Source organism: Pongo pygmaeus, chromosome 1, assembly GCF_028885625.2.
Source record: "Pongo pygmaeus isolate AG05252 chromosome 1, NHGRI_mPonPyg2-v2.0_pri, whole genome shotgun sequence".
NCBI classification, from domain to species: domain Eukaryota; kingdom Metazoa; phylum Chordata; class Mammalia; order Primates; family Hominidae; genus Pongo; species Pongo pygmaeus.
In genome coordinates, this window is record NC_072373.2 from 93,326,753 (window position 1) to 93,341,774 (window position 15,022).

At 44.6% G+C, this 15,022-nt stretch overlaps 1 protein-coding gene across 10 annotated transcripts in view; it reads left to right on the plus strand.

The window, feature by feature from the left end:
• ARHGEF11 (Rho guanine nucleotide exchange factor 11) overlaps positions 1-15,022 on the plus strand; it is a 110,080-nt gene continuing 95,058 nt past the window's right edge. For 5 of the 10 annotated variants that reach the window (XM_054484037.2, XM_063650189.1, XM_063650191.1 and 2 more), the window contains exon 1: positions 2-1,518. In XM_054484037.2, the coding sequence (XP_054340012.1) occupies positions 1,487-1,518 (32 nt within the window). In that variant the 5' untranslated portion in view covers positions 2-1,486. Of the gene's footprint in view, positions 1,519-15,022 lie in introns of all 10 variants that reach the window. The other 5 variants (XM_063650202.1, XM_063650198.1, XM_054484043.2 and 2 more) reach the window with 2 other exon arrangements.

A 15,022-nucleotide genomic window follows, 5' to 3' on the forward strand; every position in this document is an offset into this window, starting at 1 on the left:
CGCAGGGAAGAAGGAGGGAGGGAAGGGGGGCGGCCGGCCGGGCCTGCGCCCGAGCGAGCGGCGAGCCGAGGGGGAAGGGGCCCGGAAGGAGGCGAGCGCGGCCGCGACGCCGGCAGTCGGACGCCCGCTCGTGCCGGCCTGCCGCAGCCGCCGCCGCCTTCCCTGTGCGCCGAGCCTGGCGTCCCGAGCGGCCGCGAAGGCCGGAACACTGCGGTCGGGCGCGGGGCGAGCGGCGCCGGGAGCCGGAGGCCCGGCCGGGCGTCCTGCGCGAGGCACTGCGGGCTCCTGCCTTAGAGATTAGGTGAGGGGCGGAAAGGGAGGCAAGGAGAGGCCGAGAGGAGAAAGGCGATCGGATTTTCCAGGAGGCTGGTGTGGAAGAAAAACCCACCTCGAACTCAAATCCACAATAATAATCCTAACGAATAATAAGGGAGCCGTCTTTCTGGCCGGGCGAGAGAGAGGGAGAGAGAAGGGGGAAAGGGAGGAAGCGAAATCTCCGTTTCATGGAGGCTGAGGCAAGAGAAAATTTCGGAGCCTGGATGTGGAGGAGCCCAACAGCAGAACTAACTCAGGAAATTGTCTTTCAGAAAAAGGCCGAACGTAGGCTGGGTCTGAGAATCAGGCTGGGGTAGGTGGAGGAGCCTGCAAGTTTAAAGGAAAAAGAAAAGGAGAGAATATTTTCAGAGATTATCTCTGGTTTGTTATCATTACTACCATCTTTTTTTTTTTTTTTTTTTTTTTGGTGCAATTGGCTCATTTAAGAATTTCAAAACATTTAATGTAAAAGCTTTTTTTTTTTAAGGAAGTCCATAAATTTTGGTTCCCAGGGTTGCACTGGACTTGGAAGGAGTGCTGTTGTGTACATACTATTGTATGGTTTTATTTATTTTTTTACTGTGCAAATCAGCTGGAAGATTTTTTCCAAGTGCCATTTCGGATTTATTAATCCTTTTTTTTTCCTTTCCTCAAAGATATTTGCTGTTGTCATATTAAGCATTGGAGACCTGAAAATTATTTTCCCCCTTTGAGCTAGAGGGTCTCTTGCCAACAGAAGGACAGCTGAGAAAACTGGATTTAAAGGATGGTTTTATCTGTACTTTGCAGTTAACAGTGATATTTTGAAGGCACATTTTTCTGTGATTCATTTTTTTAGCCCATAGTGCTAACCTTGAAGAGATTCGTGGCTGGGTTTTTGGTTTCTGAGAAGGTCGTAGTTTTTCCTCTTTTCCTTTTTTTTTTCTTTTTTCTTTTCTTTTTTTTTTTTTAAAGCAGGGGAGGGGAAGAGGGGCTGAGAAAGGAAATCATGTTCACTGGTAGAAGTAGAGTGGAGCATCAGTTACCAGGGTCCTGAGAGCTGGAGGAGAAAGGATTCTATCTTTAAGTTGGGAGGCCCTCCTCTCACCTTGCTCAAAAATTGCAAGCGATTCAATCCTGATCAAGACATCAAAGCTACAGGATTCTGGAACCGTGGAGACACCGAGAAACCATGAGTGTAAGGTTACCCCAGAGCATAGACAGGTAGGTTTGCTAATAATTTGATTTTTCAACATTGACTAAAGGAAAGACTGGGAGGGGTGGTGTTGCATTTTAATAAATGGTTGAGAATAGGGGTCTGGGTGGGCTATGGGAATTGGTGGGCGAGGAGCATTAGTCTCTGGGGACTGTCAGCCTCTGTGGTTATGTGCTCTCTGTGTGTCTATGTTAAAAACATAGCTCTTGATTCAGCGTCTTTTGAATATAAGCAATAAACAGTGAAGCCAGGAGAGGGGAAGGAGGAGGATGTGTTTCCAGTGGCTTTTGACTTTTGCCAGGGTAGAGGCTGAATTTGAGTCCCCCCAACTTGCCAGCCTCAGGTGGGGGCAAGCCAGTCTTGTGAGCTCCTAGGGGTGCACTAGGGGGACTGGCTTTAGGTGTTGGAGCTGCTGGGAGAAGGGCCCTGGCAGGGGCGTGGGCCTCCACCAGGCTGGTTGGTATGGAATGGTGGGGCTTGGTGACGGGGTGGATCCCATTTCTAGAAATGAAGAGGATGTTCTTGGCCTGAATGATGGGACAGAAACATCCTTTGCACCCATGCAGGTCTGGATTTTTACCAGTAGCTGACATGGTCCCAAAATGCATAGATCACATTAGAGTTTCCTCTCCTCCAAGCTTAGAGTTTAAATTGAGACCTGCCAACCGGCTGATGCTCTAGGTTTAATCTTCCAAGCTGTTCTTAATAAGCTTGACTCTGCAAAATGGGCCTTCCCTCTGCCTGGAGCCAGAAGAAATTGTTTTGGGCTCGTAGGCCTGCGGGGCTGCAGCACTGGCCCTCAGAGTCTGAACACATGACACCCCTTCCCCCAAAAGTCTGCCCAGCCACCTCTATCACTGGTAATGTTACTGTGTGGTTGCAATTCTTACCTCCAAATGATTGGTACAACTTCGTAAGGTGTCTGCCTTTTCCTTCCCTCCCCTACCCCTCCTCAACCCTTCTCTCCATGAGAACCTTGCTTGGGGGGTGTGTTTTGTGGGCACTGTACACATCCTAACTGGATAGATGGGTGGTTGAAGGACTGAACAAGCAAATGAAAGGACTGGGCTTGGAAAAAAATATTACTGGAGAGATAGGGAAGAATATTTGCAAGGGAGCAATTGCTCCCTCCATGCCCAGTCCACCTTCGGTTATCCATGCTAATAATAATTTCCTTTTGGCTGTGGAATGTGGCCTAAAATGCATATAATCTCTCTCTCCCAAGCACTAATCTCTGTGTTGCCTCAGAGTCCCATTTAGATTAGTTCAGCAATCCCTAGATGGGAACTGACTTGGCAGTGGAGAAGAGAAGGCAGACAGCCACGAAAGATATATGGCCAGTTCAGACTTCCCTCCTCCTTTCTGTTGGCCTCTCTGCAGTTTGACCCTTGGAAAGGGAGAACTGAGGTGTGTCAAGGTGAGGAATTGGAATGGTTTACATGGCTGCCCTTCTTCCCTTTTCATCCTCTTGGAGTTTGCGAATTAGTGCACTTGCCTTTTTAAGATTTGGATGGTGAACTCTTTCTGGTAAATGCAGGGATTTGAGAAGATGGGAACCCAAGTTTTGGGGGCATGCAAGAAGGAGGAGGCGGTGAGGGTTCCTGGATTGATGTGAGACACTTTTGGGGGTTTGGATATCCTCATAGATAAAAATCTCAGGATTTGCCCAGCACATTACAGTTTCCTAAGTGCTTTCGTAGAACATATCTCATTTGAATCTCACAGTGGTTCTGTGTGAGGTAGACAAAAGCATCAGAGGTTATTATTCATGTTTCACAGAAGGGGAAACTGAGGCTCAGAGAGGCTACCTGGCTTGCCCAGTGCCATCTTGCCTGGCTAGTGGCAGAATCTGGACTCAAAGACTCAAACACAGGTCTTCTGAGTCTGAATCTGTGGCTCTTTCATTGCCCCATCACGTCTAACTAGGCTTCTATACTGGTCCTGTAGAATGTGTGGGGCACCGTTTTCTTCTTTCTCTTTGGTAGTAGGGTAAAGTGCCCATCAGCAGTCAAGGTCTTCCCTTCTACTTTTCTGTCTTGGGGCTCCTACCTTGGGGGTTCAATCTTGGGGCTCATACCTGTAAGTCCTATAGTTAAAGCACTATTTTCTCTTATAAGATAGTGCAGCTTTGCAGGGTAAGGGTATTCCTCACCTCCACCCTGCCTGATTCTCTTCCCCATTAAGAGTGATAGGACTCAGATCCCCTTCAGACATCCCCAGCTAGCTGCATTGAATCTTACTCCCTTAACTGTAGGCTTATTCAGTTGGAACTTTGGGCAACATCAGCCTCAAGACTCTATGGATTTTAAATAATTTACAGTCTTAAATCACACTGAAAGGAATAAAATGCTGCAGATTATGGAGTCTAGTATTGTTTCAGTTTATCAGTTTGCTGTGTAGAGAGCCTAGTGTAAGGTGCTGTAAGAGAGTTTTAGAAAATTAAGGTGTACAGTTCTTGCTCACAGAGAGAGCATGCAACTAGGGGACTGGGAAACATGTAAGACTCTTGAAGACCACATAAAGCAACACCAGACTGTAAGCCCCTCACAAGCAGGGACAGTTTGGTTTGCCTGTATGAAATCCTGTGTGCCTAGCTTAGTGTCTTGCATGAGGTGAGTACTCAAGAAATGTTTGACAAATGAATGTTAGAGTGAATGAACAGATCAGCAAGTATAAATTCTTTCATTGCAGGTTGTTTCAACATTCACGTGTTAATTTCAAATGTAGTCAAATGAGGTCAATTAGAGAAGATTTCCTAGGTAATGTGTATTTTCTAGAAAATACATGACATAATAAAGGACCGTGTATTTGGAAAGAGATTGTAGCTGAGAGTAAGAAAACTTTGGAATATTTACTTGGCAGTTTTTAATCTCCTGTAGCACCCTGTTCAAGAGTGACTCCTGGGTCCATAGAAAGCATAAAGTATTTGCAACTATTCTTTATCTTTCAGTGTTAATCAGTTATTACTGAAAGATGGGCTGAAGTGTAAGCTGTTCATGTCCCTTTCAGTTTTTGTCCATGAGCAACTTACTGCCCATTAATATATATTCCTTCCAAGAGTTTCTAAAAATGTGTTTGCTATTGCAAACAGAGATAATGATACTGAATTATTTTTACAGGAGTGGTCATGAGTTTTGCTAAGCCATCTATATCCGTTAGCCTGGTTCCCCCATGGCAAATGTTTTTGAGATGGACAGGTGGGTTAGAGGTTTGCATCCATGAAACATCTTTCCTCTTCCCAAAGTTAGTTCATGTGAGGATCAAACCAAAGTACTTTAAGCCGAGAGTTTGTGATGTGAGTCCTGGCTTTCCCTTTAACTATGTGACCTTGGGAAAGTCACATTCCTCCTCTGGCTTCCACATGTAAAGCAGTAGTAGTTCATTTCTATAAAGTACAATCCAGTTCTCAAACATTTTTATATGGTGTGTCATTTGAGGATTGTAATGTTTGTTTCATCTCTCTCACAGGCCTATTGAAAGGAGCAAATCAAATGAGATAATGTTTTCAAATTGTTTTCTAAACTGTAAACTCTATATAAATTATAGATGGTAAATTAACAGATTTGATTTAGCTTCGTGCACAACTTTCTGAGCTAAGTAGCCCAAAACAAAATAAGGTGACTGAAATCTTTATATCATTTTGAAGAATTTAAGCAGAGTGAACTGGCTTTATTGTTGTAGAAGTGCATGGGGTCAGGAGGAAGGAGTATTTTTCCAATAGATAGGGTACTAGAAGAATGTGAGAAGAGAAGTGTTGCTGAATCTCCTTCCCAGAAACTCTGATGAATGAGAGAGACTTCATCTACCTTGGCTCACCTTAAATGTCTGTTAGTGATGGGGATAGAAAGGATTTGTTCTGTGATCTCCAGCCATTCCTTGTCTTAAAAGCATATGACTTTCCTAATTCAAAATAAATCCAGACCCAGCAACTGTTCTCTGTCAGGGGTCTCTTCGCACCTTGGCTTCTGGTCTTTACTGACCCCTGGGACCAAGAAGTCCCCAGACATTTAGCTGAGTTTCTACCTAGATTAGAAGGTTGGCCTCCCAGAATGGAGACAGGGATCCAGAGCTACGTATGGTAAGTCCCTGAAATGCTGAGTCTTTTCCAAAATGTACCCTTGTTCCCATCTAGGGGTGTGAGATGAGAGACACAATGGATTTGCAGCTGAAACATTTGGCAATTAATCACCATTATGAGAAGGAGCAGACTAAGCTTAACTTCAGATACTCAAAAACATTTCTGAAAGAGCGCCCTTTTATTAATGTATTTGTTTAGATTTTTTAATAGACAAGAAATAAGAAAAATTAAATGACAATACGAGTTCATCAAAAATAAAAAGATTTTGTGAACGGCACATAGCTAATCCCCTAGTTAGTATAAAGGTAAAGGAGTTCTGGAAGCTCACAGCCTCTGTGGAATGGAGTTTAGAAACTCTAGTTTGTATAGTGTTTCTTGCTGCTTTAAAGTTCTGATAATCTGTTGTTTGTGAAAAGGCTTTGTTAACTGTTGAGTTCTATAAACATAAGAGGAGTTATTTTAATCTATATTGACTGAATCAATTTCACCTCTTCATAGTGGCATTGCCTTTAAAAATTCATTTTATTGGTTTATTATTTTTTAAGCTTAACTCAAAGATATATCACGTGGCTTGGAAACTCTTTTTGCTGTGGGTTGTGGTGTTCCTTCTTTTGTCAATCACTATATTGATAAAAGACCCAAGCATACACCTGCTAGTGGCATGAAAGATCACTCCTTTGCCCCATGGGGTAAACCATACTGAAGAAGTTGCTGATCCTGGTCTCGAAAAAAGTATAACTTCATAAAAAGTCATGTTAGATCTTTTGTGAAAGGAGGTTTGGAGTTCTGAGGAAAGAACACAGCATCTGAGTTAGTAGACATGGATGATGGAGCCAGCTTTGTTAGCAGCTGGGTGAATGACCTTGCAAAGGTGCCTACCTGCCCTCGACCTCAATTTGCTTATCGGGAAAAATGAGGGAATTAGGCTAGCCAGCCTCTAAGATTTGATTCCTTTTAGCTATTACGTTCTTTGAGCCTCTGAAACCAGAATGCTTTGTGTCCTTTCAGTGGGCCAAATGGTTTTTCAGAAATCATTATCTGGCTTTCCTGAAAATCAGTGAAAATGAAAGCTTGAAAAGAACAGAGAACAAAGCTGCCTGATCAAATGGGAGAGAAGATGGAAGTACAGGGACATGGAAACATGAGGAGGAACTGAGAAATCCATGGCCCCTAATAGAATTGGAATAGGATTTGGAAGGTGGTTTTGTTTTTTGTTTTTTGGGACAGGGTCTCACTCTGTCGCCCAGGCTGGAGTGCAGTGGCATGATCACGGCTCACTGCAGCCTTGACCTCCCCAGGCTCAGGTGGTCCTCCCACTTCAGCCTCCTGAGTAGCTGGCATTACAGGCATGTGCCACCACACCTGGCTAATTTTTGTAGATAGGAGGTTCACCATGTTGCCCAGACTGGTCTCAAACTCCTGAACTCAAGCAATCTGCCCACCTCGGCCTCCCAAAGTCCCAGGATTATGGGTGCAAGCCACCATGCCAGGCCTGGAAGGTGTTCTTAAGGTCTGGAAGAATACCCCAATTTATTGTACTAAAACAATTGGACAGATTTCAGGGAAAAATCACAAAAATCTGGCAGGACTTCAAGGGATCCTCTTGCCCTTTACTCTTGACTCCAAATAGGTTATCTCTTAAGCTAATAAAGACAGGTTGAAGGCCTCTCCCATTTTCAGTGATCTCTGGAGGATGGTTCCATGAGTTCAACAATTAGAAATCCTTTTGGATACGAAACTTCCTCTGCCACAATTTAAAACCATTTTATTGTCTTTCTATTGTGATTTCAGCATAGGCCTTAAAGTCACTAGTATCCCTCTATTACCTTTGTTGACTTCCTTAAGATTTTCCTCCTCATTTTAAAGAATAGCAAACTAAGACATGAATATGTGAGAAAGGGGCTTTGAAAAGTTAGAGTGAAGTAATCTCAGAGTCTTGCTTTCCAGACCCTGCTCCTTTGTCTCCAGTATTTGGGAGCAGCCACTACAAAATGGTGTGATGGGATCTGTAGTCATCAGTCACAGCCTGGCCTCAAATCATGTAGGGAACCAATCTAGCAGCCCTCCTGGTGATGACCTGTGATCTGTGGCGCTTGACAGTCGGTTGGTTGGACTTGAAATATTTATCAGATGGCTCAGTGCAGTTCTCAGTGTTCTGAGAGGTAGTACAGGAGAACATAGAGCTTACATTCTTTTTTTTTTTTTTTTTTTTTTTTTTTTTGAGACAGAGTCTTGCTCTGTCACCCAGGCTGGAGTGCAGTGACGTGATCTCGGCTCACTGCAACCTCCACCTCCTGGGTTCAAGCGATTCTCTGCCTCAGCCTCCCAAATAGTTGGGATTACAGACACCTGCCACCACACCCGGTATACTTTTTGTATTTTTAGTAGAGACGGGGTTTCACCATGTTGGCCAGGTTGGTCTCAAACTCCTGACCTCAAGTAAACCGCCCACTTCAGCCTCCCAAAGTGCTGGGATTACAGGCATGAGCCACCGTGCCTGGCCTCAAGCCTGAATTCTTGTTGGGAAATGTTATTAACAAAACAACACAAAATAAAAAGATGGTACATAATTGCTGAATCGTTATGTACACCAAAAGGTACATTTAGAGAAGGGCGGAAGGTTGGTGCTAATAAGAATAGTCAAAGGCAGAGTAGTTAGGAATTATTCAGGTCGAAGAAAGAGAAGAGGCCATTTCAGACTAGAGGAGCGACATGAGCAAGGTTCTGTCTGGGGTGGCACCAACATGGTGTGGTCTCCAAGTGTTAAGATTATTGTAGAGCAGAGAGAAGTTAGACTGATAAGGTGGGTAGGGTAGGGGGAATGAAGGGATTCAGACTTTATGTGGTAGTAGAAAGGGAGCCGGGGAAGGTTTATGTATTATACGGTGATAAAAATAGTGTTTAAAGAGAGAATTCTGATATTAATATATAGAACAGAAGAGATCTTGGGGTTAGGAAACCTAGGAGTTTTTGTAGCAATCTTAGGAAAAGATAATGAGCTTCTGAATCAGAATGGTTATGGTAGGGACAAAGAGGAGTGGCAGGATTCCCAAGACGTTTTGGTGGCAGAATTAACCAGTATTTTAAGACTGAATCAAATTTATTTATTTATTTATTTATTTATTTATTTTGAGACAGAGTTTCGCTCTTGTTGCCCAGGCTAGAGTGCAATGGCACGATCTTGGCTCACTGCAACCCCTGCCTCCCAGGTTCAAGCAATTCTCATGCCTCAGCCTCCTGAGTAGCTGAGATTACAGGTGGCCGACCCCATGCCTGGCTAATTTTTAGTATTTTTCAGTAGAGACGGGGTTTCACCATGGTGGCCTGGCTAGTCTCAAACTCCTGATCTCAGGTGATCCGCCCACCTCCACCTCCCACAGTGCTGGGATTACAGGTGTGAGCCCCCGTGCCCTGCCTTGAGTCAAATTTTATTCCCAAATTTATGAGACTGGTGGACTAGGAGAAGGGTAGTGCTATTGATAGACTAGGATCTTCAATAGAAGTCATTTTGTCTGCCATTGATACCTAGCAATTTACTGAATACAGTGGATACTTAACCTTCCTTAGACCCTTAGGTTAGGCCATTTCTACCAAATAGTTTTAGAGTTCTTCCATACAGCTTTTTAAGAGAAGCAGGAGGCTGGGCGTGGTGGCTCACGCCTGTAATCCCAGCACTTTGGGAGGCCGAGGTGGGTGGATTACCTGAGGTGAGGCATTTGAGACCAGCCTGGCCAACATGGTGAAACCCCATCTCTACTAAAGATACAAAAATTAGCCTGATGTGTTGGTGCACGCCTGTAGTCCCAGCTACTTGGGAGGCTGAAGCAGGAGAATCACTTGAACCCGGGAGACAGAGATTGCAGGGAGCTGAGATCACACTGCTGCACTCCAGCCTGGGCGACAGAGCAAGTCTCCGCCTCAAAAAAACAAACAAAAAAAAGTGAGTAGTCAGTTCTGGGAGATCCCTTAGGAAGTTGGATCATGGTTTGAGGAGATTAGCCTGTATTTGATGAATCCTGATTAATCAGCCATATATATATATATATACACATATTCCTATATATATATATACATATTCCTATATATATATATATATATATATATATATATACATATTCCTATATATATATATTCCCACATAGCCACCCAAACTCTGGGGCTGGAGGGCCATCTATGTGGAAATCATTCTAGTTGACTAATGTAGAGAATATAGGACTTTAAGTGAGCCCCAGCTGAGTGACTAACTAGCTGTGTGATCAGGATAATTTGTACCAGCCTGACCAACATGGAGAAACCCCGTCTCTACTAAAAATACAAAATTAGCCGGGCGTGGTGGTGCATGCCTGTAATCCCAGCTACTCAGGAGGCTGAGGCAGGAGAATGGCTTGAACCCGGGAGGCAGAGGTTGCAGTGAGCTGAGATTGCGCCATTGCTCTCCAGCCTGGGCAACAGGAGCAAAACTCCATCTCAAAAAAGAAAAAAAAAAAAAAAGCATTTTGTGAATTCCATGGTGCCAAACATATGGTGAGTGTTGTTAGGGCATTTGGTTTGGCAGGGACCCCAGATTGTCCTAAACTCTCCTCAGCTGCCACTAGAATACCCATGCTTGAATTACCCTCAGTCCTGTGCTGATTCTCAACTAAGGACGGACAGGCATGGCTGTGGGACCATAGTGAACAAATACAGGACAGTAGTTAAAAATCAGGGGCCTAAGCGCTCATCCCAAAGCAGATCCTTTGCTGGAAACCCACAATGTCTTTCCTTTCTAGCCCAAGCTCTCCAGCTTGGGATTCATGACTTCTTTCTTCAGTTTAGCCCACATCTCAATAATCGTAAGTCTCATTACTATACCCTGTCACCCTGCTTCGGGTAGACCAGCCTCATTCCTGGGCCCACATCCCTCTTTGCACACCTTTATATCAGTGTTCTCTGTCTTCTCCCAACTCCATTACTCTTATTTCCTTCAAGGAAGCCTTTGCTGGTTAATATCACCAACCCGACACCTTTATATTATTCAGCATTCCTTTTGCACATACATACAGCAATTCAACTCTATCTTATTTGCTTGTATAAAATAATTTGTGTAAAAGTTCTGGCAGAATATCTAGCACGTGGTAGACTGTTATGTTGGTTCTTTTATATGGTTCTTGTGTTTTATCCTGTTCCTAAGGGTTCAAGAGCAGTGTCTCCTCATTGTTTTGGGTTGTCTTCTTCGGCCCAGCTTAGTTCTCTTTAGACAAGGTATACTCCCTATGTGCTCTTTCCTGACTCGAACATAGCTCATTCTTGACATTGCTGATTCCTTCCATGCCTAGCCAAGGGATTTTAAGAAAGCAAGCTCTAAACACTCCTGCCAGGAACTAAGACCAAAATTCCTCTCGTTCTCATCGGGTGCTAGGTCTTTGGTACTTGGTATTTCTTGCAGGGACAGAGCAGCCTTGTTGGGGTTGCCTGCCTTCAGCCTCTCAGAGTTCTGGGGATTTCCCCATTGGCGGCTTGATTTCCGGACTGCCTTTCCCTGCAGGGGTCTGATGGGCACAAGGCCTACCCTGCCATTGTCCCGCCTGCCCCAGGCTGGCCCCATTCATTTCCCAGAGCAGGGCCTTCAGAAGCTTCCCCCCAAGAGACTGCTGCTGCAGAGAAAGGCCACTGTTGTTCTGGGGGGAGGTGGCTGGAGAGAGTGTAGTAAATAGCTATGTGAATGGGACCTTGTGTGCAGCTAGAACCACAGACCCTCTTCCCTTCAGAGCCCCAGGGAGAGGGGAAAAATACCACTAGGATTTCAGTGTCTTCACAGGAACAGGGTTTCAGGTTTGGAAACATTCATGCCATCCCTCAAATAAGAAGCTTGGTCTGTTTAACAAATCTTCACTTATCGTAGTGCTAGGCATCAAGGATTCAACCAGAATACGCTGCATACCTTGCCCTTAAGGAGCCTATGGTTTTGTGGAGGGAGACAGAAGTAAGTATGATAGCACCCAAACTTACTCCTGTGATAACAGTTGAAGCACTGGGAGAGACACCTAAAGAAGGTTTCCTGGAGGAAAGGACCTTTACATTGAGGCCAAAAAATAAAAGCTAGGCTGGAGAAAGGGAAAGTCTAGGCAGAGGGAACAGCAGGTACAGAAGCCTCAAGCAAGAAAGAGCATGGTGTTGTGAGAATTGCAAGTGGCTGTGATCTGTAGTGAGACTATAGAACCATTAATTAAATGAAACTGGAGAAAAGGAAAATGAGTAGGAGCCAAGGCCTGAGGACCATGTAATGCTCTTAGAGGTTTTGGACTTGATCCTGAGGGCAGTGGAAGACCATTGTGAGATTTTAAATAGAGGGTGACATGATCAGATATGCTTTTACAAAAGCAAGATCACCATGGCTACAGTGCAGACATGGGATTAAACGAGTGAAAGAGTGGAGAGAGGGAAGATGGGTTAGGAGACCTTTGTAGTAACCTGGACAAGAGGTGAATGTGGTCTCTGCTACGGAAGTGACTTCAGAGAGGGAGAAAAATGAGAGATCAGAGGTTACGAAGTTGATTATATGGGGGTATGCGGAGGCATGAAGGAGAGTGTGGGGCAAGGATGACACCCTTACCCTTGTCTTGGGCTACTGCGTAGTACTATTCAATAAAAAAAGGAACTCTGGAGGAAGAACATCAGATGGTTGAGGGAGAGAGGAGGAGAGGGGTCAGCATCCCTTTGGACATGTTGTGTTTGAAGTGCCTGTGGGAGATCCAAGGAAAGATGTTCAGCAGACAACTGGAGCTCGGGCTGGAGGTCAGGAGGGGATAGAGAATCACATTAGCAGGTCATCAACACCTAGACGGAGCAGCAGAAGCATAAGACTGTCCAGGGGCAGGGTGTGGAGAGAGCAAAGGGCTGTGCACAGAACCCTGAGAGGCATACATTTAAAAGGGAGGTGAAGGAAGATGAGAGGCATACATTTAAAAGGGAGGTGCAGAAGAGACTGGCAGGGAGTGACAGAAGCAACCAGGGCAGTGAGGAACCTCCAAAGTGAAGGGAGGGAGTGATTAACAATGTCAAGTTCTCCTAAGAGGTCATGGACGAAAAGGACAGAGAAATGCCTGGACTTAGTAACTGGGAGGATGTTCATGGCCTCCGTGAGTGGTTTCTGGGCAGTAGCAAGGGAAGGAGCCAGTTCCTTGCGGGTCCAAGTGAGAATAGGAGGTAGGAAATGGTGATGGACATAGTCTAGTCGATTCTTTCATGAAGTTTCGTCAGAAAGGAAAAAAAAAATGTCGCTCCTGGTCCTGTCAGGTAGGACTTTAATTTTTTCAAGGTAGGGATGTGTTGCCCTAGGTCAAAGGTTCTCAATCTTTAGAATCCTTTAGAATCAGCTGGAGAGCTTGTTAAAATACAGGTCTGTGGGCCCCACCCCAAACGTTCTGACTTAGTGTGTTTGAGCTGAGTTTGGGGCCTGAGGATCTGCATTGTTACAACTTCCCAGATGATGCCAGTGCTGGCATTCTGTGCTTCCAGAGCCACTGCCTTATGACATCTGTGCTCTTAACGAACTCTTTTTATGTTCTCAGAACAGAACTTTTGTTCACTGTCTATTTCAAAACTTGTCAGTGGCTCTACTCTGCTGGGAATTGCTTCAGTGGCTGGTGAATACCTTGGAGCAGACTGGTCACTTTGTAAGCTTAACGTAAGCTCCCCATCTGGGAAACCTTGCTTAGCCCATTTCTGTCTACCTCTGACATAGGTGCAAATAAATCCTATCTACTAGAGATCTTTAAGGATGGTGGGCTTACAGGATTTTTTGTAATTTCGAAATTAAAGCCCAGAAGAGTCATACATAAGAGAAATGTCAAAGCTTATAGTAAATGTCAAAATCAAATATATGTAATTTCAATAATTCAGTTTTGGATTAAGTGAGAGAATAAATTTCCTAAAATGGTTTCTCAAACTGATCCCAGGTTCTGAATTTTCCAGTGGTAAGGATCCTTGGAATGTCATTGTTGCCTCTTAGAATGTTATTAGAGCTCTTAACACCTGGTTGCTGCACTCAAAGAGCTTAGGGCTCCCCAACAAGCTTCCACAGAGTGATCGGTTGTTCTGCCCTTGCAGGAGTCCACACCACCACTATGGCTTCTCTGCTCAAGGGGTGGGAGTAGGGATCCCATGCAGTTCTGGGGTTCTGTTCTAGGGCCTTTGCCACTCCCCTTGAAATTGGGTTCAGGGAGCACACTACTGTGGTTTCTGAGAGCCCCCTGACCTTCAAGCCTCTTCCTCCTCTCCTGCTTTTCTTTTTTCCCTGTGCATTAGTGGGCCGTTTCTCATCATCTCCAGGTTCTCCAGACCAATGGCTCTGAGTCTGAGATGCAGGTGTGGGTCAGAGGATAGTGGTAGGCACATGACATGGCCTGGCAATTCTTGTGCCAAGGGGTTTCCTGAATAACACTTCAGGCCTTAGGATCATTTAATTAAGCAATGGGAAACCCAGAAGAAATCCTAGTTCTCTTAGCTCAGCCTAGTTCAGGGCTAATAGCTACACTTCTGCTGGAACTCATGCCTGGAGACACATCCTTTTACTAATCCTGAACTTGAGGCCTGGCAGGTTGAGAAAGAACTGGGCAAGATATGGGGGGAGAGACCACTCCCTTGTTAAGATCCTCCTTCCCATTTGTTGGTCTGGCCTATGGGAATTTTAAAATTCATTCAGCACATTTACTGAATACATATTAAATGTTAGGCAGCATTCCAGGCACTGGGGATACACTGGAACTTTCACTCTGTTGGAGCAAGACAGACAACAAGCAAGTGTTTAAAATTTTTATTATTGTGATCCATCATATAAATGAATTTTATAAGACCTGGGTTCATAACTGCTGTGGGAGAGGCAGGAGGAAAGATGTGACAGGATTAAAGGAGGGATTAGAGTCGAGAAGAGAAGTCAGTTTTTAAAGTGGGCCAGGGCGGGGGCGGGGGGCATAATTCATGGGAAGAGAAGGATGGAAGCTTGAGGACCAAGATAAGAGTGCAGTGATGATGAGGCTTCTTGGTATTTCTGCACTACAAGATGTATTTGGCAAAGTATCTTGTCCATTATCTGATTGAGGTAGTCCAGGGCAAGGATTTTTATTCCCGTTTTATAGATAGGGAAGCATGCTCAGGGAGGCTTTAGTAACTTGCTTAAGGTCCAGAAACTAGGAAGTAATGGAATTGGGATTTTTTTTTTAAAAAATTCTGTGCCTACTGAGCCCTAACCTAGTGCTGTTCCTCTTTTCCTGTACCGCTGTCAAGGCTTGGTGGTAAAAATATGTAATTCTTCAGGGAGCCAGACATCAGATTTGCCTGACAGTAGTGAAAGACAGTGAAATTTGCCTGACTAGGAAAGAGATAGGTAAATCAGGAGTCAAGTCCCCCAAGTTTTTCTGTCTCTTCCCAATACAATTTCCTTGTCCATGGCCCCT